Source organism: Pongo abelii, chromosome 10 (genome assembly GCF_028885655.2).
Source record: "Pongo abelii isolate AG06213 chromosome 10, NHGRI_mPonAbe1-v2.0_pri, whole genome shotgun sequence".
Lineage (NCBI taxonomy): Eukaryota > Metazoa > Chordata > Mammalia > Primates > Hominidae > Pongo > Pongo abelii.
In genome coordinates, this window is record NC_071995.2 from 111,312,514 (window position 1) to 111,337,815 (window position 25,302).

A 25,302-nucleotide genomic window follows, 5' to 3' on the forward strand; every position below is an offset into this window, starting at 1 on the left:
AATATCATAAGTCAAAAATGCATTTAATGTTATCTAAACTACTAAACATCACAGCTTAGCCTAGCCTGCTTTAAACGTACCTAGGACACTTACATTAGCCTACAGTTGGGCAAAATCATCTCATGGAAAGCCTGTTTTATAACATGTTGCATATCTCATGTAATGTGTTGAGTACTGTACTCAGAATGAAAAACAGAAGGGTTGTATTGCTTTTGCACCATCATAAAATAAAAAAAACCATAAGGCAAACCATTATGAAGTTGGAGACTGCCCGTACTTTTTTCCCCTTTCCCTGTTCAGTTCTTTGGAAGAAAGTCATTTAGTTCAGACTATACTCAAGAGAAGGGAAATAAAGCTCCATCTCTTGGAGCTTAATTGAAACTGGAATGACTAGTTTCTATATACATTATTTAGAGTCCTTTTGTAAGAAAGATTTGTTCCTTCTGTCCATTTATTTATTCCATTATTTATATTGATAGAGATGCATGTATATTTATTTTATACTTTAGGTTATAATCTATTTTTCTTGCTCAAGTTGTTACAGCTTTGGTCACCGGGAGGTTCTTCAGATTGGCTCCTGTGTCCTTTGACATGTCCCCACCCTCTTGTTTCTGAGTACTTCTCTACTTTGGCATTACAAAAGGTGTTCCAGGCTCCTCTTATATTTTTCCCTGCCGCAGCCCTAGAATCATCCATTTTTCTGTGGAGCCCTCGTTCCTTTTACTTTAGATGGGGGTTTAGAAACCAGTCTGGGTGTTGGGTATGCTAATTGCTACTGGAATCACTGCTTCTAGGCCCTCTCAGCAGATAGAGCTAGAAAACATATGGCTGTATATGAATCCATGGATTCACATATATCTATAATTGTTTTCTGTATCTGGCCATCTGTATATATATTAAGCTAAACATGAGTTCATACCGATGTCTCAGACTCTAATCCATTGCTGCAGGGCTCATTCTTGCCTTCCTCTTGCTTATTTGTGACTTCTTTCTCTAACAGGGAGAAACCCCAGTCTCATTATCACCAACTTATCTACTCATTTGTTCAACCCTGGTATAGGTGTATAGTTTCAGAATTACTAACCTATACCCGTGTGAGAATTGTATTTGCCAACTAGGCACTTCTTGTTTGAAGGAAATACATACAACACAGGTAGCGTCTCTACACTTCAGTATACAGAGATCTGAACAGTGTTCTCTCTGAGTGAATCATATTGCAGGACAGAAATTACTTTTAAAAATTGCGTAATGGGTTAGGCCTATAATCCTAGCACTTTGGGAGGCTGAGGTGGGCAGATCACCTGAGGTCAGGAATTCGAGACCAGCCTGGCCAACATGGTAAAACCCCATCTCTACAAAAAATACGAAAATTAGCTAGGCATGGTGGCATGTGCCTGTAATCCCAGCTACTCTGGAGGCTGAGGCACGAGAAACACTTGAACCTGGGAGGCAGAGGTTGTAGTGAGCCGAGATTGCGCCACTGTACTCCAGCCTGGGCGACAGAGTGAGACTCCATCTCAAAAAAAAAAAAAAAAAAAAAAAATTCCATAATGATAGCAGAACTGGAATAGAAATGGGATCGCACAGGCTGAATTTCAGTTGTTGCAACATTAAACGAGCAAGATTTAAACTGACCTTGTGTGGCACTTGCTATTTGGCTGCTCATATTTTATTAGACACTTTCTTTTTGTTTGGTGTCATTCCTTTGAGAAATATTTGAGTGCCTTTTCTGTTGCAGACATTGATTAAATGCTGAGGTTGTAACAATGAAGAAGATAGCCATGGCTGTTGCCTCATGGAACTGAAGTTTTATCAGATGTAAAATTTGAGTTAACATGAGGCCGTGCCCCCATGTGCCCTACTGTTTCTTCACACAGCTCCCTTCATCTCCTTGGTCCAATGAAAAGGTTTTTTCATACTTGTTCATTCATTCCTGCATTAATTAAAGTAGGTTGTACTGTGCCAGGCACCGGGAATATTTAAGTAGTTGTGTTCCTGAAATGGAAATAAATCCAGCATGGTTGGAGTAGAAGGAGTTGGGGGGCAATGTGGAGTGTGATGGGGAGATTGGAAAAGTAAGCTGAGACCAGATTTTTTAGTTTGGAAGGAGAGGTGGGGCTTGTAGGCCATATTACAGATTTTAGACTTTATTTGGAGGGAAATGGAAGTCATTGAGGAGTCTGAAGCAGGGGAATGACATAAAAAGATCCTCATTTTAGGCCGGGTGTGATGGCTCACGCGTAATTCCAGCACTTTGGGAGGCTGAAGTGGGTGGATCGCTTGAGGCCAAGAGTTTGAGACTAGCCTGGGCAACATGGTGAAACCCTGTCTCTACCAAAAATACAAAAATTAGCTGGGCCTGGTGGCTCACGCCTCTAGTCCCAGCTACTTGGGAGGCTGAGGCATGAGAATCGCTTGAACCCGGGAGGCAGAGATTGCAGTGAGCCGAGATTGTGCCACTGCATTCCAGCCTGGGTGACAAGAGTGAAACTTTGTCTCAAAAAAAAAAAAAGACCCTCATTTTGAAAGAGGACCCTGGCTTGAGGGTGAAGAATGGGTGGGCACCAGGCTTGAGCAGCTGCAGGGGCCAGTGAGGAGCTGCCGCAGTGCTGCACGTGAGAACTCATCATGGTTTGGTCAGGGTGGGCAGGACTGACAGTGAGTACAGAGCGAAGTAAAACCAGCAAGATTTCATGATTGGATAGTGGAAGGAATCCTGGTGTTTGTAGTCTTCAAATGTGAACCCAGAGTGCACTGGACAAGTAGTCTAGGCTGCTCTGTAACCAAGGCAAGTGTTTTCATTTTACCCTCTCTTCCTGCTCTTGGCCTTTGGATTTTTTGTAATTTAAGGTTTATGAATGTAATCAGTTACTTCACATGGAAAGATACTTAATACCAGATGATTCTGGGGTCTTGTGATCAATCCCTTCTCTCAATCTTGGGTGTGTGTCAGTTGGCAAGGCCATAAGATTTGTTATAAACATTGCAGAAGGCTTGGTTACTGTGCTGTGATGTTGAATTTGGGTGGAGATAGATCAATTTCAGATGATTTTCTAGGCCTCAGAAACACATTACCCTCTACTCCACAAACACAAATCAAAACAAAACAATCCCTATTCCCTGAGAATTTCTCTTGATCTATAACACAGCCTGGGCTGTCACAGTACTGAGACAAGCCCATCTGATATATGTGAGTCAGTTTTATTTCTTGATCTTCTACATAAGCTAAAAAGTTGCAACATTTTAATGCTTTTCCTTGGATTCCTTTGAGTCATTGAAGTAATTCCTGTTTCATTTGTACTAATTATTCCACACTAGAAAATTCTGTTGTAATCACTTTATGTATTAATAGAAATACTGATTTTTATTTTCAAGGAAGTATTGAGTAGGGAGGGGGAAATAGGGATTTGCTGTTCAATGGGTATAGAGTTTCACTAATACAAGACAAAAAACTTCAGAGATCTTCTATACAGCAGTGGGTATATAGTTAACAATACTGCACATCTAACAGTTTGTTAAGAGGGCAGATCTCATGTCATGTGTTTTAAAATTTACTTTTAAAAAAAGTATCGAGTATAAAAGCAGTTTTACTCCTCAGTTTCTATTTATTGTATATTTAAAATTTTTATTTTAAAAAGTGAGTTGAGATTTTTAAACCTCAGGATGTTTTATTTTTTAAAAAATTTATTTTATTATTATTTTTTGAGATGGAGTCTCACTTTGTCACCAAGGCTGGAGTGCAGTGGTGTCTCGGCTCACTGCAACCTCCATCTCCCAGGTTCAAGTGATTCTGCTGCTTCAGCCTCTTGGGTAGCTGGGATTACAGGCGTGCGCCACCATGCCCGGCTAATTTTGTATTTTTAGTAGAGACGGGGTGTCACCATGTTGGCCAGGCTTGTCTTGAACTCCTGACCCTAAGTGACCACCTGCCTTGGCCTCTCAAAGTGCTGGGATTACAGGTATGAGCCACGGTGCCTTGCGGGGTAAGTTTTAAAATAATGTTCTCTGCTGGCTGGGGATGGTGGCTCATGCCTGTAAACCCAGCACTTTGGGAGGCGGAGGCAGAAGTATCGCTTGAGGCCAAGAGTTTGAGACCAGTCTGGGCAACATAATGAGACCCCCTCTCTACAAAAAATAAAAAAAAAATTTGTTGAGCATGGCATGTTCCTGTAGCTATTGGGAGGCTGAGGTGGGAGGATTGCTTGAGCCCAGGAGTTTGAGGCTGCAGTGAGCTATGATTGCACCACTGCGCTCTAGCCTGGGTGACAGAGTGAAACCCTGTCTCTTAAAAAACAAAGAAACAAAAAAGGGCCAGGCGTGGTGGCTCATGCCTGTAACCCCAGCACTTTGGGAGGCCGAGGCGGGTGGGTCACTTGAGGCCAGGAATTTGAGACCAGCCTGGCCAACATGATGAAACCCCATCTCTACTAAAAATACAAAAATAAGCTGGGTGTTGTGGTGCAGACCTGTAATCCCAGCTACTTGGGAGGCTGAGGCAGAGAATTGCTTGAACCTGGGAGGCAGAGGCTACAGTGAGCCGAGATCACACCACTGCACTCCAGCCTGGGCGACAGAGCGAGACTCCATCTCAAAAACAACAACAACAAAAAAAACAAACAAAAGTTCTTGCCAATTCTTCCATTTAATATTTAATTTTGAATTATATTGTATCTTTCTAAGGGTTGTTTCGTATATAAGCAAAGATTTTTCAGTGCTAAACATTTATGACTGCTATTCAGAAATGGTTATTTACAAGTCTTTTTGTTTTAAGAAAATGGCTGTTCAAAAAATTAAAATAGTATATAAACCAAACAAAATATTTTTGCTTTGGATGTCTGATTTGCAGCTTGTTCCCTACACTATAAGTTCTTACTGACTGCTTTATCACTTAATAGATTGGTTTGGCTACTTTGACAGAGGCAAATAGTATTAGACAAAAAATTATTTTTTATATTTATTTTTTGAGACAGTCTCACTCCATCACCCAGGCTGCAGTGCAGTGGCCTGATCTTAGCTCACTGCAACCTCCGCCTCCCAGGTTCAAGTGATTCTCATGCCTCAGCCTCCTGAGTAGCTGGAATTATAGGCATGCACCACCACACTCAGCTAATTTTTGTATTTTTAGTAGAGACAGGGTTTTGCCATGTTGACCAGGCTAGTCTGGAACTCCTGACCTCAAGTGATCCATCTGCTTTGGCCTCCCAAAGTGCTGGGATTACAGGCATGAGCCACCATGCCCAGCCCTATTTTTTATTTTTTAGAGATGGGTCTCACTCTGTTGCTCAGGCCGGAGTGCAGTGGTGCGATCATAGCTTACTGCAGCCTTGAATTCCTGGGCTCAAGCAATTCTCCTGCCTCAGCCTCCCGAGTAGCTGGGACTACAGGCTTGCGCCACCAGGCCTGGCTTGTACATTAGTATTTGATATGGCTACCCTAAGGGCAATCCTATAGTGAAGTCAACATTAGATAATGATGCTCATCTGATGGATTTTCAGAGTTGGCTGTTTCCAGGTGCCTATAGGAGTAGAAAAGGGTGATAAACCACCTAACTAGATGTCCTACCAAATATAGTTCACTCCATATCTGAGATGAGACTGCATGACTGCTGGTTTTCTTTGCCTTTTTCCCTCCAGGGTATCATCAGAACCAAAAATAAAGTTTTAAAGGTGGGTCGGGTGTGTGTTGGCTCATGCCTGTAATCCTAGCACTTTGGGAGGCTGAGGCGGGTGGATCATCTGAGCTCAGGAGTTCAGGACCAGCCTGGCTAACATGGTAAAGCCCCATCTCTACTAAAATACAAAAAGTTAGCCGGGCATGGTGGTGGGCATCTGTAATCTCAGCTACTCAGGAGGCTGAGGCACGAAAATCGCTTGAACCCCGGAGACGGAGGTTGCAGTGAGCCGAGATCATGCCGCTGCACACTAGCCTGAACAACAGAGCAATGCTCTGTCTCCAAACAAACAAAAAAGGTGCCAGAGTCTTTTCCAGGAGTGAGGGGAGATACAATGAAGTGTGTTATTGTTTCTGATAAGAGTGCTACCATCTTTCATTCTTGTGTGCCATTTCTAGTTGGGGTGAATTTATTTTCGGAGTTCCTTTCCCAGCTGTTTACCTGAAAAACCATGAAATGTGTTCCACATGAACTATGAAATGATTAGATGCTAATGTGGCAAAGAAAGTGTGAATTCTCTCGTAGAAACAGGGACATTTGGTTCGGTACAGTAAGTTGTTAATGCGTGACTCTGTGCTTTCAAATTCTGTGGTTCAAAAGTACTTTTCACTCCTACTGTGTATGTACCTTGAGAAGGTGAATCCCCTAACAATTTGGTCAGTGTATCAGTATTCTCAACCCATCTATCAATTTTTTTTTCTTTCTCTCTCTTTTTTCTTTTTTTGGGCAAAATACCTTTTTTGCTTTTTATCCCCTTAAAATAATCATTGTCCCTCACATGTGCACTCTTCCAAATTTCAGAAAAGCAAGAGGAAAGGGCACGAATATACAAATATTAAGTATTCTCTAGCGGACCAGACGAGTGGAGATCAGAGCCCCCTCCCGCCTTGTACTCCAACGCCACCCTGTGCAGAGTAAGTAGTGCTGAAGGAAATTCTTTTTACCTGGTCTTGGTGGTTTAAAAAGGTTTAAAAAACAAAAACAAAAAAAACCCCACAAGTTTGTAGCACATGCCTTTTACTGGTGCACGTTCCTGTTGCCCCACTGTTAGTGTATCTGTGACTGGTGATATCTATGGATTGTGTTAATGCCATCTCAACCACGTTTTAATTTTCCTAAGCTGGCCAGGCACAGTGGCTCATGCCTGTAATCCCAGCACTTTGGGAGGCCGAGGTTCATGGATTACTTTGAAGTCAGGAGTTCGAGACCAGCCTGGCCAACATGGTGAAACCTCTACTAAAAATACAAAAATTAGTCGGGCATGGTGGCACATGCCTGTGATCCCAGCTACTCAGGAGGCTGAGGCAGGAGAATCGCTTGAACCCAGGAAATGGATGTTGCAGTGAGCTGAGATCACGCCACTGCACTCCAGCCTGGGCGATAGAGTGAGCCTCTGTCTAAAAATAAAATAAAATAAAATAAATTCCTAAACTGAAGGCTGACTCCTATGCTAGCTAGGATTATATGGGATTTTAAGTATATCAAGTGGTGGTTCTCCAAGAAGAATCTAATTTTTCTTTTGATGGGCTGGGGATTGTAACAAAGGAAGGTCATATGTCTTAATGATGTGTTAAGGCTCTTTGCAAAATAAAAGTAAATAAATTGACCACTAATGTGTCAGCCCAGCCATGATCTGCTCATTTGCCACCAGTCAACAGAAATCTACTTTGGGTGTTTAAACCAGGAGTCAGCAAACTACAGCTCACAAGGCCGGATCTGGGCCATGGCCTGTTACCGTATGGCCCGTTAATGGTTTTAAAGGGTTGTAAAACAAAAGAACACAAAACAAAGACCCAATAACAAAACAAAGCCCGAAGAATAATATGTGACAGAGACCATGTATGGCACATACAGCCTAAAATACTGACTCTCAAGTCCTTCCCAGAAATCCTGCCCGACTCCTTGTTTAAAACACGGTAGGAAAGCATTTGTTAAATTGAGTATATGAATAGCAATTGTAAGTTACTATTTTTCTATATATTCGAAAGTCAACTGCTAGTATAACATTTACCTTTTATTTTTCCCTAAGAATCTTCTCTCTGTTTGCTTCCGATGTGGATTTTTAAACCCCTGCAGATTTTAATATTCTATATAAATGTTTTAGGTGGCATATATGAGGTTTATATTAACATTTGCTTTCTATTTAACATTGAAATGAAATTATACAGCAGAGGTATTTTCTCCTCCAAGTTGCCACTTCTTTCTATCTTTTTTCTTTTCTTTCCCAGTGGACTGCCTGGGAAAATTGATATTTTAAATTGCTCTCTGCAATAATTTGCAATGGAACTGGAATGCCAGGGTTCTGAGTCCTTGCTAGACAGCTCTTCCCTCCTGTTGGCAGGACTGAGTCAGCTGTCATGATTCCCTCAGTACCAGTGGCATGCCTGTGACAGAAGCCTGTCTGCCTTTCATTCCCGTCATCCCCCTTGTAGGGTTCAGGTCCAGGATACACTGGTCCTGGAGCCCCTCTCAGCCTGGCACCCACAGCTGCTGGGTTCCTCACTCTCCTGGACTGCTCTGATGTCACCTCCCTGCTCAGCAGAAAGGAGTCTGGGATCTTGATGCTTTCGCCCTCCATCCTAGGCCCTAAACCACCCATTGCCCTTCACATAACTTGAGCTGGGGCTAAATAGATCTCTTATCACTGCCTGCCTGCTCCTGTATTTTCCCTTCTTGGAGCTTTTGCCTGTTCAGATCCCTCTACTGGAAATTAATGGGATTTCATTCTATGTGTGCATTTCCAACCTTTCTTCACAGTGTGATCCAAATGCCTCATCCTACAGGCCTCCTTAAAACAACTGCTTTCTGCCAGACCCCAGGGAGCACCAGGACTTGAGGCTTTTATTACATTTCTGTTGTTTTTTTGAGACGGAGTCTCGCTCTGTCACCCAGGCTGGAGTGCAGTGGCGCAATCTCTGCTCATTGCAACCTCCACCTCCCGAGTTCAAGAGATTCTTCTGCCTCAGCCTCTCAAGCAGCTGGGACTACAGGCATGTGCCATGACACCCGGATAATTTTTGTATTTTTAGTAGAGACGGGGTTCACCATATTGGCCAGGCTGGTCTTAAACTCCTGACCTCGTGATCCACCCACCTCGGCCTCCCAAAGTTCTGGGATTACAGGCGTGAGCCACCACACCCAGCCTTATTTCACTTCTGCCTCTGTAATTATATTGCTGTATGGCTATCTCTTCTTTCCCTGGGAATGTCAGGTCCTAGGCACAGGAACTGTGTCTGTATCGTATCTGGTGCCCAAAGAATGTAGTATGTGTTTTATAGATATCATGTAAGCTTAAACAGCGTGGTCTACATTTTTGTAAATGTCTTTCTTTTTCTTTTCTCTCCAGAATGAGAGAAGACAGTGCTAGAGTCTATGAAAACGTGGGCCTGATGCAACAGCAGAAAAGTTTCAGATGAGAAAACCTGCCAAAACTTCAGCACAGAAATAGGTATATAAATGCAAGTGCTCTCTTGGTTAATTGTTTATATAATTGGCAGTATTTTTAAGCAGGCAAGCAATTTGGGAATGTTTTAGCAAAGTGTACCATAATTGAGTTTTACAAACCAGGCTCCTTTTTCCTCTCCCTGTGCTTCTTTTTCCAAGATGGTTTTAGTTTAGAGTTCATTAAACATTAACATCAAACACAGAATTAATTCTGCATGAGGCAAGGCTAGCACTTATTCCAGAGAAATGGCTGATACTGGTGGTAGAGTGCAGGTATCACTGTTCCTGCAATTTTTATTAGAGTTGGTTAGCCCAGGCTGTGCTGGGGGATGATCTGTAGGGATCTGGGAAGCATCAGGACTCAGCACTGGGTGGTTGGGAGTCAGGAAGCTTGAGTTCTCATTTCAGTCAGCCTCTGACCGGCTGTGTCGCATGGGGTGCTAGACCACTTGGCCTCCGACTGGGTCACCTACATCCCTTCCAGCTCTGCTGCTGGAAATTCATCTCTCCCATATGTCGCCTCCCTGTCAATTACGTTTTTTAAGTGTGACCCAAGTATGTGATGTATGTTTTCATGATAAATTAGAAACTTATCCAGGCGTGGTGGCTCACGCCTGTAATCCCAGCACTTTGGGAGGCCGAGGTGGGCGGATCACCTGAGGTCAGGAGTTCGAGACCAGCCTGAGCAACTAAAATAGTAGAGACCAACCCGTCTCTACTAAAAATAGAAAATTAGCTGTGCATGGTGGCGCATGCCTATAATCCCAGCTACTCAGGAGGCTGAGGCAGGAGAGGCAGAGGTTGCAGTGAGCCAAGATTGTGCCATTGCACTCCACCTGGGCCACAAGAGTGAAACTCCATCTCAAAAAAAAAAAAAAAACTCAGTGTCAGTATTTCATGTCGAAATTCCACTTCAATGGGTAGCGTAGTTAAAAGCTTCAAGTCTACCTTAAAATCACCTAATGCTTTGTTAAGCTTTTAGATATATGTTCCTTAAAAACTCTAACTTATTTCTTCCCCAGATGTGGACTTTCACCCTCTCCCTAAAAAGATCAAGAACAGACGCAAAAAAGTTTATGTGAAGACAGAATTTGGATTTGGAAGGCTTGCATTGTGGTTGACTACCTTTTGATAAGCAAAATTTGAAACCATTTGAAGACCACTGTATTTTAACTCAACAATACCTGCTTCCCAATTACTCATTTCCTCAGATAAGAAGAAATCATCTCTACAATGTAGACAACATTATATTTTATAGAATTTGTTTGAAATTGAGGAAGCAGTTAAATTGTGCGCTGTATTTTGCAGATTATGGGGATTCAAATTCTAGTAATAGGCTTTTTTTTTTCTTTTTATACCCTTAACCAGTTTAATTTTTTTTCCTCATTGTTGGGGATGATAAGAAGAAATGATTTGGGAAAATTAAGTAACAATGTCCTAGAAAAGTGAGAACAATCTCATTTACCATCATGTATCCAGTAGTGGATAATTCATTTTGATGGCTTCTATTTTTGGCCAAATGAGAATTAAGCCAGTGCCTGAGACTGTCAGAAGTTGGCCTTTGCACTGGCATTAAAGAGTCATAGAAAAAGAATCATGGATATTTATGAATTAAGGTAAGAGGTGTGGCTTTTTTTTTTTCTTTTTTTCCAGCCATTGACCAATTATAGTTCGGCTGTTGACTGAGAAGGTTGTGGTGGGAAAACGTACGCCATATTTTCTTTGCATTTGAGTAATTGTCTTGTACTTAGAAAAAAGGCATCTATGAATGACCAGTGTTTTTGATTGTCAAATGTTGCTGACAAACTTACCCCAAAACTTTAGTGGCTTAAAAAGACCCGCCCCCAACTGTTTGTCAATCTGAGCTGGGCTCAGCTGGGCTGTTCTTCTGCCAGCCTGCAGGTGGCCACTCATGTGGTCAGCAGGTCGGCGGAGAGACTGGGATGGCTGGGCTTCTCTCTCTGCCTGCAGTCCTGAGTCTCTCCTTCTTCATGCAGTCTCTTTCAGTGGCCTGGCTGGCAGGGTAGCTAGACCTCTCACATGCAGCTCAGAGCTCCCAAGAGCTCAAAAGCAGAAATGGCCAGGCCTTCTGAAGACTTAAGTCCAGAATTTTCACAGTGTCCCTTCTACTTCCCTCTATTGATGATGATGATGATGATGATGATGATGATGATTTTTTCTAATCAGAAGAAATCTGGGGTATGCCCTCTACTTACTAAACAAGTCACAAGCCCAGCTCAGATTCAAGAAAAGGGTGTGAAGTAGAGGTGCAGTTAAGTGGGGGGCCACTAGTCTAACAGACGGTCACAACCAGTGCCATGGAAAACCAAGGATATTAGCAAAAGTAGAAGTTGCTAGTGACCTTGGGAAGCCGAAGCTGCTTACAGTAGCTGGGACAAGCTGAAAGTCAGACTAAGAAATAAAGAGAGGGCCTTCAAGAAGCTTCCTGAATGATTTCTGCCAGCCCTGAGCCTATTTTTGGAACCAGCCCATGGGGAAACTGATCTTGTGAGGATGGATGTGTTTAGGGACACAGGGCTTTTGAGAGCAGCACCACCCCACTGGGGCATCCCCAGACTTGGGAAACGTGACTCTTTGTTAATGCCACTGGGTTTTAGTCAGGCCACAGTGAGAAGGAACAGCCCTAACAGGCCTCCAGCCAGGTTGAATGAACTCATTTTTGTTTTAGCCAACCAGTAAGATTTGCTAATGTTCTACCTTAAGTGCCTTCTCCAAAGACATCCCTCTTTGCCTCATATGTTGAATCATCCAGTGTGGATATTTCAATGAAAATATCATTGGTTGACTTTTGTGATGGTAATAATGCTATGGCATCTTTGCCATGAAGTTATGGCCTCCTTGGATTCTTCTGACTTTGGCTTCTGAAAGGAAGGCCTAGATCCAGCCCTGGTAGTAGTTCCTTTCTGAGGTCTCTCAGTCCCTTGAGACTCTGAGGTAGTTTGGCTGCCATTCTCACTGACAAAATGTATATCAGCCCCCACCTCCACCCCCCAATATTCCTTGAACTTTGAATTGCTTCAGAACACAGGTGTGGCCTGAAGGTATTCCCTTATTAGGGAAGTGTCACTGCTGTCTTCTAGTCAAACTTCTAAAGAAAAAGATTCCAGTTCAGTATTTGCAGCAAGAAGCTTGAATCCTGTTCTTTTTATCGCATTGTTACATTGACTCATTCTCCATTTTGCTTTGGTTTTGTCTTGACTTGACTTGACTTTGGGGGTAAAGTCTTTCACCAGCACACAAGAGTTTGATTGTACAAATATATCTTCTGCATTAACATCTCTGCCTGTTGCTTAAGATCAGTCGCTTTTATACTCAGAATGGAAATACCTGATCTTGGCTAGTTTTGTTATAAGATATTGATTTCATTTAGATTTCCCTCCACGAGGTCAGCAAACTATCATGTTCTTATGTAAACTTAGGCCAAGGCCAGAGTTATCATAGTCCCTAGGTTGCTACGGCTTATCATGTGCTTGGTAAAAGGTGATCGCAGGTTCTCAGACAAGTTTACTTTACATGAGATGGAATCAGGCAGAGGGGCTGGGATGATGGAGAAAGCTCGAGGTGCAGGTTTAAAAAAAAGTTGTGGAAAGGAAAGTTCCAAAGAGGTGGTTTCTGAGGAAGTCAGAGCGCCCAGGGCCAGAGCAGTCAGTAATGGGTGAACGAGGTTATTTGGAAAGTCGGTGTGACAGACAGATGGATGCCATCTACTTCTAGGTTGCTGGTGGGTATTAAATATGCACAATATTCCATAGCTCACTGAGGATTTTAACATTATAAACATAGGATTTTATATTTTGGGGTGAAAGAGTTATCTGGCACATGGTATTGGAGTTTTTTAAAAAAGCCAAATTTCACAGTCTTAATAACTTTTTTTTAAAAAAAAAACTAAAAGGCGCTTCATGTCCAGTGTGTGGCCCTTCTGAAACTTATGGTCATCTCTCCCACTGAAACCAAGGTCTTTTCAAATGTGTCTAAGTGGGGATGAGAAGACACGGGTAGGACTTTCTTGGTGTGTGTGCATTCTTTAAAGAGCCAAGTTGCTTCGGGGAAACAGCCAGGAAAATGGTCAAGATTATTTTTAGAGGTTATTTTATTGGGGATTTTAAGAACTAATAACATCTTGAGTTATTTTTAATTCAGGGGGATGTGGAAAGGTTTGCAATTGTGAAGTGTTTTGTTGTAGCTTAGTATCCATAAGGGAAACTTAGACTATAGACATAACTACAAAGCCAGTGCAGTTTTTGTTTCTGTATGTTGTTGGGGGAATCAAGTTTTACACATAGCAAGCACATGGCCTCCCTGATGTCAGGATGCCTTTGTTAGGATCTGTATTTGCCCTTAATTTTGTTGAAATCCTTTTTCCTTCTTCCTCTTGAAAAGTTCCAAAATATAGTTTATTGTATCTTTCATCACTAAAAATTTGTTCCTTTTTCACTACGGGCAGTTCACACAAGGCAAAAACTATTGAACAGTTGGTTTTAGTGTGTTGTATAACTTTGCTGTATATCAAACTAATTTTGACAAGTTTTCATCCTAAGCCTCAAATCATGTAATTAATAATTTGCCTGTTTATTTATGACCTAATTGTGATTCTTTTATTAATAAAAGCTAATGGGAAAAGGATCCCTGATTAAGCTGATGACTAGACCTACAATTAATTTTCCTGCAGTATATGAAGTATTGTACCAGAGTATTAAAAGATATGTAATATTTTATTGATAAATCTATCCTTTAAAAGGAATACGTTTTAGGATGTCATCATTTTGATGTGAATCATGTAAATGTTGATAATATGCTGTTTATTATACATTTAGTGTTTCAAGAGATTCACTTAATTGCCTTTTTGCCCACGTATATTATGTAGTCTATTTGCAACTGTTTTTAAAAAAATGACATTAAAAGAATAGTTTATGTAGAGAAACATTAGTGGATGTTAATTGTCTCCCCACCTATATTTATGGGTGTTAGCGCAACTGCTTTGCTAGTTGCAAAGCTGTATTATCAGAGTAAAAGTGTATTTGTAAACTGTATGGGAACTAAAAATTAGGAATAAAACCATTTTCTTATATGATGGCATTTGTTGTTTGCTTCATCAGAAACGTCCAGGAAAAAAATGGGATTATTGGTCACTCCATCTCTCACACTGGCAAAATACTGACATTTAGCAGCTCTTATCTAGAAGTGACTTGGAACATAGAATAAAGGCATGAGTTCCTCCATAATTCATTGAGTGTTTCCTGTAGAAATAGCTTTAGGAGATAGGGAGTTCTATTTGGGAGAACCTACGAGTAAATCAAGAGTAAAAAGTATAGTCTGTGTAAAGTATAGAAGAAATGCTGGGCACGGTGGCGTGCCCCTGTAATCTCAGCTACTTGGAGGCTGAGACGGGAGGATTCCTTGAACCCAGGAGCCCAGGAGTTTGAGACTGGTCTGGGTAACATAGTAAGACCCTTTCTCACCTACTCTCACTGCATCCCCTCAAAAAATATATATGTGTACGCGTGCGCGTGCACACACACACACACACACAGAGGAAATTGTTAGAAAACACACAGAACTGAATGTAAATAGTATTAGGTGGGAATAAGAAGTAAAGGGATGGTAAGGAGGCTTGGAGGAGGAGTAAATTATGTGCTATGGGACATCAGCTCTTCCTTTAGAGTAGGTTTAGGTCACATACCAACAGGGCCACTTTGTTCTGACAACAGTGTGCATTGACATGGGCAGAAAGTAACCATTTTATAGATAGCAAAACAGGTGGTTATTCTTTATTAGAAATATAAGGAATGATTTGGATTACTTATTTACACTGTAAAATACTATGACCCCCCTCTCAGTCTCATCTGAATTGTTTAATGCATCTAATCAAATCTAGCTGGTTCAGTTTGTTAGTCCTGTCACCTGTCCATTCAGAAATACAGAGCATGGGCCAGGCACAGTGACTCATGCCTGTAATCCCAGCACTTTGGGAAGCCAAGATGGGCGGATCACTTGAGGCCAGGGGTTCCATACCAGCCTGGCCGACATGGTGAAACCCCGCCTCCATTAAAGATACTAAAATTAGTTGGCCATGGTGGCGCATGCCTGTAATCCCAGCTACTTGGCAGGCTGAGGCATGAGAATTGCTTGAGCCCAGGAGGCGGAGGTTGCAGTGAGCCAAAATTGCACCACTGCACTCTAGCCTAGGCGACAGAGTCAGACTCTCTCTCAAAAGAATAAATAAATAAAAATAACAGAGCACCTTCAAAATACTAGGCACTATACCTGTGCCCTGGGGAGGAACGCTGCCCGAAACAACCTGATAGGGTGCCTGTCTACCAGGGAGCTGGGCCTTGCACACGTCAGAAGGCAGTACCTGAAGCTGCCCAGAGCCAAGACAAGACAGAAGTGAGATGACTAGTTCCAAACAAGATAAGAGCCGTGAAGAGGGGCTAAGAGTGTGTATCGCACCGGAGGATTACTATGGGGTTTTCAAACCATGGTACTGTTTGGTGATTACCCTTGGGTTTCAGAAGAGGTGCTGTACACAATATTGTTTGGAGACACCTCATTCCACATAATCCTTCTTGAGGTCCTGGATTGCATGTTAGAGGGCAGTGACAATATCTTGTCCTTGGCCATGCCATGAAATGACCTTCTGTTTGTGTAGTTCCTACTCACAAGAAGAGTTCCCAAGAAAATGAATACATTAGAGGCAGAGCTGGAATCCCTGCAATAAATCATGCGGACAGAGATAAGGAATTATTCAACGTGGTCATCTTGTGAATGAAAAAGCTTCTGGTGTGAGGGTCTACTGTTGGCTCATATGACATGTATGCTTTCATCCACATCTTCTCTTCTCCTCTACGAGGGGGTAGCAAAAAGGGGACTGTGATCTCAAGTGAATGGTTTGATTTTGCAGGTGCTGTTATTTTTCCCCTAGGAACTAGCTAAGTTTCCAAACACTGAATTTGCAAATGGGATGAGCCAGAAATAGAGATTTGCTATTTTGTCAGTGGTGACAGTTACCAGTGAGCTGATAATATTCAAGTCACTGGAGGTCAGATCATTTAAATCCTCAAATACCATCATGATAGCAAATATAGCTACTGAAATAAGGGTTACAAGAAAGCAATACCATACTGCAAGATCTGTGAGCAGTTTACGGACAAAGGAATTGTATGTGATGCGCAGACATGATGTCATTTCTACCTGGTAAGACCATAGATACACTGAACTAAACAGAGTTTGTTTGGGATCCAAATTTTCCATTTGGCAAAGATTAAATCCCCAATAACGGTTAGGCATCGGGAAGCAGATGAATAAAATAGTTCATGCATCTGAGGAGCTATGCGTGGAGTCATAGTCAGGGAGGCCTGTATATTCAAATATTTGTCATTTGATTAGAATAGACAGTGATAAGATTATTAACTTAAATTGATGGTTGCATAGCGGAGTGAATTATAATGAGGTTAGAATTCAGAAAAGGGGTCACCTGAGCTTATTCTATCCCCCAGGCTGGAGTGCAGTGGCGGGAACTTAGCTCACTGCAACCTCTGCCTCCCAGGTTCAAGTGATTCTCCTGCCTCAGCCTCCTGAGTAGCTGGAATTACAGGCATGTACCACCACACCAGGCTAATTTTTGTATTTTTAGTAGAGATTGGGTTTCACCATGTTGGCCAGGCTGGTCTCGAGCTCCTGACCTCAGGTGATCCACCCACCTCAGCCACCCAAAGTGCTGGGATTACAGGCGTGAACCAATGAGCCACTGCGCCCAGCTCCCTCTTTCTCTCTCTCTCTCTTTTTTTTTTTTTTTGACGCAGGGTCTCACTGTGTCGCCCAGGCTGGAGTGTAGTGGTGCAGTCTTGGCTCTGCAACCTCTGCCTCCCAGTTTCAAGCAATTTTCATGCCTCAGCCTCCCGAGTAGCTGAGATTGCAGGCGCAAACCACCACGTCTGGCTATTCTTTGTATATTTTTTAGAGAGAGGGTTTTGCCATGCTGGACAGGCTGGTCTTGAACTTCTGAGCTCAAGTGATCTGCCCACCTTGGCCTCCCAAAGTGTTGGGATTATAGGTGTGAGCCACTGCACCCAGCAGCATTTCTCTTTAAAGTGAGGCTGAGCGTCTTTCCATGTGGTTTTTTTTTTTTTTTTTTAAATTTATGAAGTATTTATTGATGATTCTTGGGTGTTTCTCGGAGAGGGGGATATGGGAGGGTCATAGGATGATAGTGGAGAGAAGGTCAGGAGATAAACACATGAACAAAGGTCTCTGGTTTTCCTAGGCAGAGGACCCTGCGGCCTTCTGCAGTGTTTGTGCCCCTGGGTACTTGAGATTAGGGAGTGGTGATGACTCTTAAAGAGCATGCTGCCTTCAAGCACCTGTTTAACAAAGCACATCTTGCACCGCCCTTAATCCATTTAACCCTGAGTTGACACAGCACATGTTTCAGAGAGCATGGGGCTGGGGGAAAGGCCATAGATCAACAGCATCCCAAGGCAGAAGAACTTCTCCTAGTCAGAACAAAATGGAGTCTCCTATGCCCACCCCTTTCTACACAGACACAGCGACAATCTGATCTCTCCTTCCTTTCCCCACACTTCCTCCCCTTCTCTTCAACAAAACCGCCATCATCCTCATGGCCCGCTCCCGATGGTCGCTGTCTCTTCGGAGCTGTCGGGTACACCTCCCAGACAGGGCAGCCGGGCAGAGGCGCTCCTCTCCTCCCAGACGGGGCGGCCGGGCAGAGGCGCTCCTCACATCCCAGACAGGGCGGCCGGGCAGAGGCGCTCCTCTCCTCCCAGACGGGGCGGCCGGGCAGAGGCGCTCCTCACTTCCCCGACGGAGCCGCCCGGGCAGAGGCGCTCCTCGCTTCCCAGACGGGGCCGCCCGGGCAGAGGCGCTCCTCGTTTCCCAGACGGGGCCGCCCGGGCAGAGGCGCTCCTCACTTCCCAGACGGGGCGGCCGGGCAGAGACGCTCCTCACTTCCTCCCAGACGGGGTGGCGGCCAGGCAGAGGCGCTCCTCACCTCCCAGACAGGGCGGCCGGGCAGAGGCACTCCTCACTTCCCAGACTGGGCGGCCGGGCAGAGGCGCTCCTCACTTCCTCCCAGACGGGGTGGCGGCCAGGCAGAGGCGCTCCTCACTTCCCAGACGGGGCGGCCGGGCAGAGGCGCTCCTCACCTCCTCCCAGATGGGGTGGCGGCCGGGCAGAGGCGCTCCTCACTTCCCAGACGGGGCGGCCGGGCAGAGACGCTCCTCACTTCCTCCCAGACGGGGTGGCGGCCAGGCAGAGGCGCTCCTCACCTCCCAGACAGGGCGGCCGGGCAGAGGCGCTCCTCACTTCCCAGACTGGGCGGCCGGGCAGAGGCGCTCCTCACTTCCCAGACAGGGCGGCCGGGCAGAGGCGCTCCTCACTTCCCAGACTGGGCGGCCGGGCAGAGGCGCTCCTCACGTCCTAGACGGGGTGGCCAGGCAGAGGCGCTCCTCACTTCCCAGACGGTGTGGCGGCTGGGCAGAGGCGCTCCTCACTTCCCAGATGGGGCAGCCAGGCAGAGGCGCTCCTCACTTCCTCCCAGACGGGGTGGCGGCCAGGCAGAGGCGCTCCTCACTTCCCAGACGGGGCGGCCGGGCAGAGGTGCTCCTCACTTCCACCCAGACGGGGTGGCGGCCGGGCAGAGGCGCTCCTCACCTCCCAGACGGGGCGGCCGGGCAGAGGCGCTCCTCCCTTCCCAGACGGAGTGGCCAGGCAGAGGCGCTCCTCACCTCCCAGAGTGGGCGGCCGGGCAGAGGCGCTCCTCACTTCCCAGATGGGGCAGCCAGGCAGAGGCGCTCCTCACTTCCTCCCAGACGGGGTGGCGGCCAGGCAGAGGTGCTCCTCACCTCCCAGACGGGGCGGCCGGGCAGAGGTGCTCCTCACTTCCTCCCAGATGGGGTGGCGGCCGGGCAGAGGCGCTCCTTACCTCCCAGACGGGGCGGCCGGGCAGAGGCGCTCCTCCCTTCCCAGACGGAGTGGCCAGGCAGAGGCCCTCCTCACCTCCCAGAGTGGGCGGCCGGGCAGAGGCGCTCCTCACTTCCCAGACGGGGCGGCCGGGCAGAGGCGCCCCTCACTTCCCAGAGTGGGCGGCTGGGCAGAGGCGCTCCTCACTTCCCATAGTGGGTGGCAGCCGGGCAGAGGCGCTCCTCACTTCCCAGACGGAGTGGCCAGGCAGAGGCCCTCCTCACCTCCCAGAGTGGGCGGCCGGGCAGAGGCGCTCCTCACCTCCCAGAGTGGGCGGCCGGGCAGAGGCGCCCCTCACTTCCCAGAGTGGGCGGCTGGGCAGAGGCGCTCCTCACTTCCCATAGTGGGTGGCAGCCGGGCAGAGGCGCTCCTCACTTCCCAGATGGGGCAGCTGGGCAGAGGTGCTCCTCACTTCCTCCCAGACGGGGCGGCCAGGCAGAGGCGCTCCTCACTTCCCAGATGGGGCAGCCGGGCAGAGGCGCTCCTCACTTCCTCCCAGACGGGGTGGCGGCCAGGCAGAGGCGCTCCTCACTTCCCAGACGGGGCGGCCGGGCAGAGGCGCTCCTCACCTCCTCCCAGATGGGGTGGCGGCCGGGCAGAGGCGCTCCTCACCTCCCAGACGGGGTGGCCGGGCAGAGGCGCTCCTCCCTTCCCAGACGGGGCGGCCGGGCAGAGGCACTCCTCACCTCCCAGAGTGGGCGGCCGGGCAGAGGCGCTCCTCACTTCCCAGAGTGGGCGGCTGGGCAGAGGCGCTCCTCACTTCCCATAGTGGGTGGCAGCCGGGCAGAGGCGCTCCTCACTTCCCAGATGGGGCAGCTGGGCAGAGGTGCTCCTCACTTCCTCCCAGACGGGGTGGCGGCCAGGCAGAGGCGCTCCTCACCTCCCAGACGGGGCGGCCGGGCAGAGGCACTCCTCACCTCCCAGACGGGGCAGCTGGGCAGAGGCGCTCCTCACCTCCCAGAAGGGGCGGCTGGGCAGAGGCGCTCCTCACTTCCCATATGGGGTGGCAGCCGGGCAGAGGCGCTCCTCACTTCTCAGACGGGGTGGCGGCCAGGCAGAGGCGCTCCTCACTTCCCAGATGGGGCAACCGGGCAGAGGCACTCCTCACTTCCTCCCAGACGGGGTGGCGGCCAGGCAGAGGCGCTCCTCACCTCCCAGACGGGGCGGCCGGGCAGAGGTGCTCCTCATCTCCCAGACGGGGCAGCCGGGCAGAGGCGCTCCTCACTTCCTCCCAGACGGGGTGGCAGCTGGGCAGAGGCGCTCCTCACATCCCAGATGATGGGCGGCCGGGCAGAGGCGCTCCTCACTTCCCAGATAGGGCGGCCGGGCAGAGGGGCTCCTCACATCCCAGACGATGGGCGGCCAGGCAGAGATGCTCCTCACTTCCTAGACGGGGTGGCGGCGGGGCAGAGGCTGTAATCTTAGCACTTTAAGAGGCCAAGGCAGGAGGCTGGTAGGTGGAGGTTGCAGCGAGCCGAGATCACACCACTGCACTCCAGCCTGAGCACCATTGAGCATTGAGTTAGCGAGACTCCGTCTGCAATCCCAGCACCTCGGGAGGCCGAGGCAGGCAGATCACTCGAGGCCAGGAGCTGGAGACCAGCCCGGTCAACACGGCGAAACCCCGTCTCCACCAAAAATACAAAAACCATTCAGGCGTGGCGGCGCGCGCCTGCAATCCCAGGCACTCGGCAGGCCGAGGCAGGAGAGTCACAGGAGCCCGAGGCAGGGAGGTTGCAGCAAGCCGAGATCATGGCAGTACAGTCCAGCTTCGATAATAGTGGGAGACCGAAAAAAGAAGGAGAGGGAGACCGAAGAAAGGAGAGGGAGAGGGAGAGGGAGAGGGAGAGGGAGAGGGCTCCATGTGGTTTTCATATGATTTCCTGGGAATTCTTCATGTCTCTTGGCATTTTTACCTATTGAATTCTGGTTCTGTCTTGAGTTTAGGAATAAAGATATTTTATTATTATTATTATTTTAGACAGGGTCTCACTCCGTTGCTTAGGCTGGAATGCAGTGGTGTGATCTTGGCTCACTGCAACCTCTATTTGCCAGGCTCAAGTGATCCTCCCACTTCAGCCTCCCGAGAAGCTGGGACTATAGGCATGCGCCACCAAACCCAGCTAATTTTTAAAGAATTTTTTTTATGGAGATGGTGTCCACTATATTCTCCAGGCTGGTTTTGCACTCCTGGGCTCAAGCAAACCTCCTGTCTTGGTCCGTCAAAGTGCTGGGATTACAGGTGTGAGTCACTGTGCCCAGCCAAGATATTTAATTCTTTACAACTGACTGCCATGACTGGAGTTATTGAATCAGTAGGATCAATTTCAATCAAATACCTTTTTATAGGTGCATGTGGGATAGCTACCCCTATGTGTGAGTTGCAATTCTGGCCTTGCTGTGATTATAATTCTCAGTGGGGATGGGGAGAACAGCCTGGGAAATGCATTCTCAGCACTCCCAGGATGCTGAAACCTTGTCTCAGCTGCCATGTGAGACCAATCTTAATTATCCTGGTGAGTGAGTTCAGAATTATTTCAGATTTTCTTTCATATTCAAAACTACCAAGCGGTATGCGTGCATGCACCCATTCAAGCACTTTTTAATGAGTACAATGAACCAGGCATTGGGCTAGGTGCTCTGGGGAATACAAAATAAATACTTGCCTTAATCCCTGTCTGAACAGACTTTATGGCTATGGCCCATTTAGGGAGAGGAGACACACACAGGCTGAATACAAGATGGAAAACAAAACAGCTATGGAGGGAGCCTGGATCAAGACCTTAAGATGAAGGATTGAAGGAAATGATAATTCCTTTAATTTACTGACAATTAGGTGCCAAACACTGTCAGTGGGTTTATATAGTGATATGATTTGGCTCTGTGTCCTCACCCAAATCTCATCTTGACTTATAATCCCCACATGTTGAGAGAATGACCTGGTGGGAGGTGATTGGGTCAAGGGGGCGGTTTCCTTCATGCTGTTCTCATGATAGTGAGTAAGTTCTCCTGAGATCGGATGGTTTAAAAATGTGGTGCTGGCCAGGCGCGGGGTGGCTCACGCCTGCAATCCCAGCACTTTGGGAGGCCAAGGTGGTTGGATCACCTGAGGTCAGGAGTTTGAGACCAGCCTGACCCATATGGTGAAACCCTATCTCTACTAAAAATATGAAAATTAGCTGGGCATGGTGGCGGGCACCTGTAATCCCAGCTACTTGGGAGGCTGAGGCAGGAGGATTGCTTGAACCCAGGAGATGGAGGTTGCAGTGAGCCGAGATTGCACCACTGCACTCCAGCCTGGGTGACAGAGTGAGACTCTGTCTCAAAACAAACAAAAAACACAGAGGTTGGCCTTGACTCCTTCCTTCCCGCTCCCATTCCAGACCCTGCTTGTTCAGCCCCCAGCCACTTCTGCTCATGGTCCTTCTAAAATATATATCCACAGTTTGTTGCTTCTCTCTAGCTCTGCTACCACCACCATGGGGAGCCTCTGTTATCTCTGAAGGACAAGAAGGTAGGGCACCAATCTTCCTGGAACCTGGTGAGATTTTTTTCTCCCCCACTGGAGACATGGTCTTTCTCTGTCACCCAGGCTGGAGTGCAGTGGCCCTATCATAGCTCACTACAGCCTCCTACCCCTGGATTCAAGGGATCCCCCCAACCTCAGCCTCTTTAATAACTGGGACTACAGGCGCAGGCCACCATACCAGCTAAGTTTAATTTTTTAATTTATTGTTATTATTTTTTGAGACAGAGTCTCACTCTGTCACCCAGGCTGCAGTGCAGTGGCATGGTCTCCACTCACTGCACCCTCCGCCCCCCAGGTTTAAGCAATTTTCATGCCTCAGCCTCTTAAGTAGCTGAGATTACAGCTATGCACCACCATGACCGGCTAATTTTTTAATATTTTTAGCAGAGACGGGGTTTTACAGTGTTGGCCAGGCTGGTCTCCAACTCCTGGCCTCAAGTGACCTTCCTGCCTTGGCCTCCGGCATCCCAGGGATTACAGGTGTGAGCCACCACACCCAGCTCTGATCTGCTAAGATCTTATGTGGCCTCCCCATCTCCACTCAGACCCCACTTCTGCCATTCTTCCCACAGAGCCGTCTGTTAAACACGCACATGGGATTCCGCTGCCGTCCTGTTCCCCAGTGGCCTCCCATCACATTCAGAATAAAAGCAAGTTCTTTACTGGCCTTTTGGAGTGGGCAGAACTTTACTGCATCAGACTCTCTGGTATATTTTAGGATTTTTTGCTTCCTGGGCCTCCACCCAGTAAATGTCAATAGTGTTCATAGTTACTGTGACAACCACACACGTCCCACACATTACCAAATTCCCCCGGAGGCCCTTCGTGTTGCCCCTGATTGAGAAGCATTGCGTGATTGTGTGGACTCTTCCATGCCTCCTACCTCACCATGCCGTCATTCACCCAACAATATATAGCAAACACTTTTTTTCTTTGTGAGACAGAGTCTCACTCTGTAGCCCAGGCTGGAGTGCAGTGGCAGGATCTCTGCTCACTGCAGCTCCGCCTCCTGGGTTCAAGTGATTCTCATGCCTCAGCCTCCAGAGTAGCTGAGACCACAGGCACACGCCACCACGCCTGGCTAATTTTTGTATTTTTAGTAGAGATGGGTTTCGCCATGTTGGCAGGGCTGGTCTCAAACTCCTGACCTCAAGAGATCCACCCTCCTCGGCCTCCCCACGTGCTGGGATTACAGGCATGAGCCACCACGCATGGCCTATTCTGCTCTTTTTATTTGTTGATGGGTTGTCTGCGTTCTCCATGAGAATGCCAGCTCCAAGAGGACAAGGAGTTGGCCTTGTTTATTGCAGTATCCCCAGTGCCTACAACAGTGCCTGGCCCAGGATAGGTATGAATGGGTGAGTGAACAAACGAGTGAATGACATCATTCTAGAGAAGTCAGACACGTGAGGATCTGGAGGGAGAGCATTTCAGGAAAGAGGATGTGTACGTGCAAATGTCCTGCTGCAGGAATCAGCTTGGGCATGTTTGAGGACTAGACAGCTAAAAGGAAGAGCAGATTTGGGGAAAAGGTGATGGGTTCAGTCTTGAACATTTTACAGTTGTATCTGAGGTGCCATATATCTGCCAGGATCTGGGAAGAAAATGAAGTTCACTCACAAGGGTTGAACTGAAGAGAATTTTAAGAAGGGACTGTTTGTGTAAGTAAGCAGGGTTCAGGGTTGCAACGTGGAGGAGTGAAACACCAGGGAACTACATCAAGAAGGAGCTCATTACACCTGCATTAGCAAGGGTGCTTTCCTTCTGGGGGCTCTAGGGGAGAATCTGCTCTCTTGCCTTTTCCAGCTTCTCGAGGCTGCCCATATTCCTTAGCTTGTGATGCCTCCGTCCATCTTCAAAGCCGGCGATGGCCGGTCAAGGCTTTCTCACGTTACATTTCTCATTTGGGACATTCCTGCCTCTTCTCCCACTTATTAACACTCTGATGATGATATTCGATCCACCAGATAATCCAGAATAATCTTCCCACCTCAAGATCCTTGACCTAATACTATCTGCAAAGTCCCTTTTGCCACGTAAAGTAACATATCCACAGGTTCCAGGGATGAGGATGAGGACAGGTTTGGGGGCTCATTATTCTGCTTATCACAGTACCCTTGGGCCTTAAGGATATAAGGATGGTAGGCCGGGCATGGTGGCTTATGCCTGTAATTCCAGCACTTTGGGAGGCCAAGGCGGGCGGGTCACCTTGACCAACATGGTGTAACCCCACCTCTACTAAAAATACAGAAATTAGCCGGGCGTGGTGGCACGTGCCTGTAATCCTAGCTACTTGGGAGGCTGAGGCAGGAGAATAGCTTGAACCTGGGAGGTGGAGGTTGTAGTGAGCTGAGATAGCACTACTGCACTCCAGCCTGCACAACAGAGCGAGACTACGTTTCAAAAAAAAAAAAAAAATGGATACAAGGATGGAAGAACAGTATCCCTGGAATCCGGAAAGACCTGGAGCCATGGAGAAGGACTCCCCTGCTGGAGCTGCAGCCCCAGAAGGGCTGAGTGGGGAAGGGCCAAATGCACTGACCTCTCTCTCCTGCCTCCCTTTGATCTCCAGGGCTGCCTCCCTTTGATCTCCAGGGCTGCCTCTCATTGTTTCAGCCCATCTGCAGGCCCGGTGGCCAAGCTGTGCAGGTGCTGCAGC

General features: G+C 47.0%; 1 protein-coding gene across 4 annotated transcripts in view; it reads left to right on the forward strand.

The window, feature by feature from the left end:
* PTPN11 (protein tyrosine phosphatase non-receptor type 11) overlaps window positions 1–14,204 on the forward strand; it is a 96,466-nt gene extending 82,262 nt beyond the window's left edge. For all 4 annotated transcript variants that reach the window (XM_009248272.4, XM_009248271.4, XM_024257264.3 and 1 more), the window contains exons 14-16: window positions 6,473–6,585; window positions 9,018–9,119; window positions 10,138–14,204. In XM_009248272.4, the coding sequence (XP_009246547.2) occupies window positions 6,473–6,585; window positions 9,018–9,087 (183 nt within the window). In that variant the 3' untranslated portion in view covers window positions 9,088–9,119; window positions 10,138–14,204. The remainder of the gene's footprint in view (window positions 1–6,472; window positions 6,586–9,017; window positions 9,120–10,137) is intronic.
* The last annotated feature ends 11,098 nt before the right edge of the window (window positions 14,205–25,302 follow it).